Raw genomic sequence first — 2,667 nt, forward strand, 5'->3', positions numbered from 1 at the left:
TTTTGTAGAAAATTAATTTTTACAAGAAATTACAATAACTATAAAATTATTAGTTTTATTTATTCATACATACATTTAATTAATAAAATCATAATTTGAAGAAATCACAACTTTTTTTCAGCAGAATTTACTTGCTACTTTCATTTTGTAAGGAAAAAATTGAAATCAGATGTTTTAAAATATAAATATTATTTTTAAATGTTTTGTTTTTGTAATTTTTATCAAAAGACTAATAGTTCCTTACCATTACTTATTTTACACACAAAAAGCATGCAAAAACTGCTCTCAGAAAGAAAATTATTATTTTTGTTATATATGTGATAACTTTTAAAATAAATTTATGTAGAAAATATTAAAATATTTTAAAAATTTGATAAATTAAAATTTTACACTCATTATCTTTTCAGATATTTTTTCACTCAAGTGAATGTAAAGATTTTAAAAACCTAAATTTGGGTGATGATGTAGAATTCACTATACAAATAAGGAATGTAAGTAGTAGTTAAACTTTTTCATGTGTTTTTTGGCTTCTATAGTGAGGAAATAACTATGTATAAGTGTAACCAGTTTGCTTTACCTACCATATTTTACTTCCTTTACAATATATACTACTAGTCTGCTCCTGATACAGAATTATCATATCACATTATTTATACCAATAAAAATTTTCAAATAAATGTCAATCTTCTAATACTATTTGAGGACATTAGTGAAATTCATGCAATCTGTGTTGTTTTCCTGCACAATTTTAACTTAGTATTTCATATTTGATTGATTTATAGATAAGTTCTGCTGTAGAAAATTACTGAATCACTTCTTCTGAGTTTTTAAATTAAATTAAAATAAAACAATTGCAGCAGATGTATATGACAGCAAGTACGGGGAGTGAAAGAAAAATTACAAAGAAAGCAATAAGCCATTATCAATTGCAACAATGCCCAACCACATACATCTAGAAAAACCCAAGAAAATTTTGGTTTTCATGGTCAGAGTAACTTTATCCTTCTCATTCTGTAGACTGGTAATGCCCAAACTATGGTCCCTAGGCCAAATCCAGTCCACAAACATATTTGAGAAATCATTTATAAATGGTAGAAGTGGGCCTACTTTTTGTATGTGTAGAATATATAAAATATTTGTGGCTTGTCTATCTGTGACTTATGCACTATTTGACTCACCAGTTGAAAAGTTTGGGCACCACTGCTCTAGGTCTTGCTTCCATCAGATATCCATCTCTAGGTTCTTCTAAAGTTCATTAAATGGATAAAATTTTCATATTGATATTGAGGTTGATTAATTTGTAAAAAAATGTTTTTGCTTCAAAATCACAAAATTTGTCAAGAAAGAACTTAACAATAACTGTCTAAATGGGAACAAGTTGTATATATTGAAGAATATATAACAGATTGAAATTTATTGTATTGCTTTTCAAATATAAAATTTTAGTTTGTTAAGTAAACTGGAACAGTATTTATTTATTAACCTAATGTATTATTATTCGGAAAACTGTGTCTTAGCACAGTTTATAACTGGTTTATTGCTTATTTAACCTTCTTTGAAATGCTTTGGTCTGTTAAGGTTCTGATACCAAAACTTTCTAGCAATCAACTAGCCATTGTTTTTTCCTAATTAATATGTATAGATTATAGATAATATAAAAAGAATCTTTCTTACAGCAAAACTTTAATGGTAATTGTAATATTGTATACATACAAAAATATTCTGAAATTTTTTATAACTTTTGTATTAATTCAGTGTATGTAGACTTCAGGACTAGAAGCATAGCACATTATATAATGAGAATGAGCTTTAAATTAATTTAGGAAGAAGAATTAATCATTACATATATTTGTTAATTATGTAGATGAGACTAAAATACAGATTTATTTATATTTAAGGTTACATTTTACTTATTACATTATTATTAATAATATATATTACCATTTTTAAAATTGTAACTATTAATATTGCAGTCAAATGACATTACCATGTACAATTTTAAGTGGGATTGAAAACTGTTTTAATCACTTTAGGTCAATATTGGTTTTAAAAATAATTTATAAACTGATATTGATATTATGACAGCTATCTATTTTTAAGCAATATTTTAATAATTTTTAGTAATTTTAATAATAAAATTATTTAAGTGTAAATTTATGTTAAATTTTATTATTTATTTTGTTTAGAATAAAGAAGTGGCAATAAATATTGTCCATTTGCCATTAGGAACTGTTGTATTTGATGATGTCTCTAAAGAAACAGTAATGGGTCATGTTATTAAGATGTTTGATAAATTACAAACAAGACATCCTGAACCTATGTCTGGAAAAATTCGGTATCGTCGTGATAGCAGGTATGTTCATATTTATTATTGCAGACATATGCTTCTAAGTGAAAAATTTTTATTAACTATTATTTGATCAAATATGCAAACTTTCATTCTAAATTAATTATTTGGTTTATCTAAGAAGTTTGTATAACTTAGTATAATAAGATTAGAATTACCTGATTATATTGATAATGATATCTGTTTTGAATAATCTTTATTTTGAAATTTATCATGTATATATTATCTGTAGATTGTATTTAAGTAATTGCTAATTTTGTTTTTTATTACATGTATTAATTTTATAATTTACAAGAATTTAATATTTTATAATTAATAAA

General features: G+C 24.2%; 1 protein-coding gene across 1 annotated transcript in view; it reads left to right on the forward strand.

The window, feature by feature from the left end:
- Window positions 1-407: 407 nt before the first annotated feature.
- Window positions 408-2,667, forward strand: part of LOC111617050 (cold shock domain-containing protein E1-like) — a gene marked incomplete at its 5' end in the record, with an annotated part of 4,266 nt that continues 2,006 nt past the window's right edge. The window contains 2 exons of the mRNA XM_023358387.1: window positions 408-491; window positions 2,187-2,353. Coding sequence (XP_023214155.1) covers window positions 408-491; window positions 2,187-2,353 — 251 coding nt within the window. The remainder of the gene's footprint in view (window positions 492-2,186; window positions 2,354-2,667) is intronic.

Source organism: Centruroides sculpturatus, unplaced genomic scaffold (assembly GCF_000671375.1).
Source record: "Centruroides sculpturatus isolate CEXI.00-Female unplaced genomic scaffold, Cexi_2.0 scaffold4597, whole genome shotgun sequence".
Lineage (NCBI taxonomy): Eukaryota > Metazoa > Arthropoda > Arachnida > Scorpiones > Buthidae > Centruroides > Centruroides sculpturatus.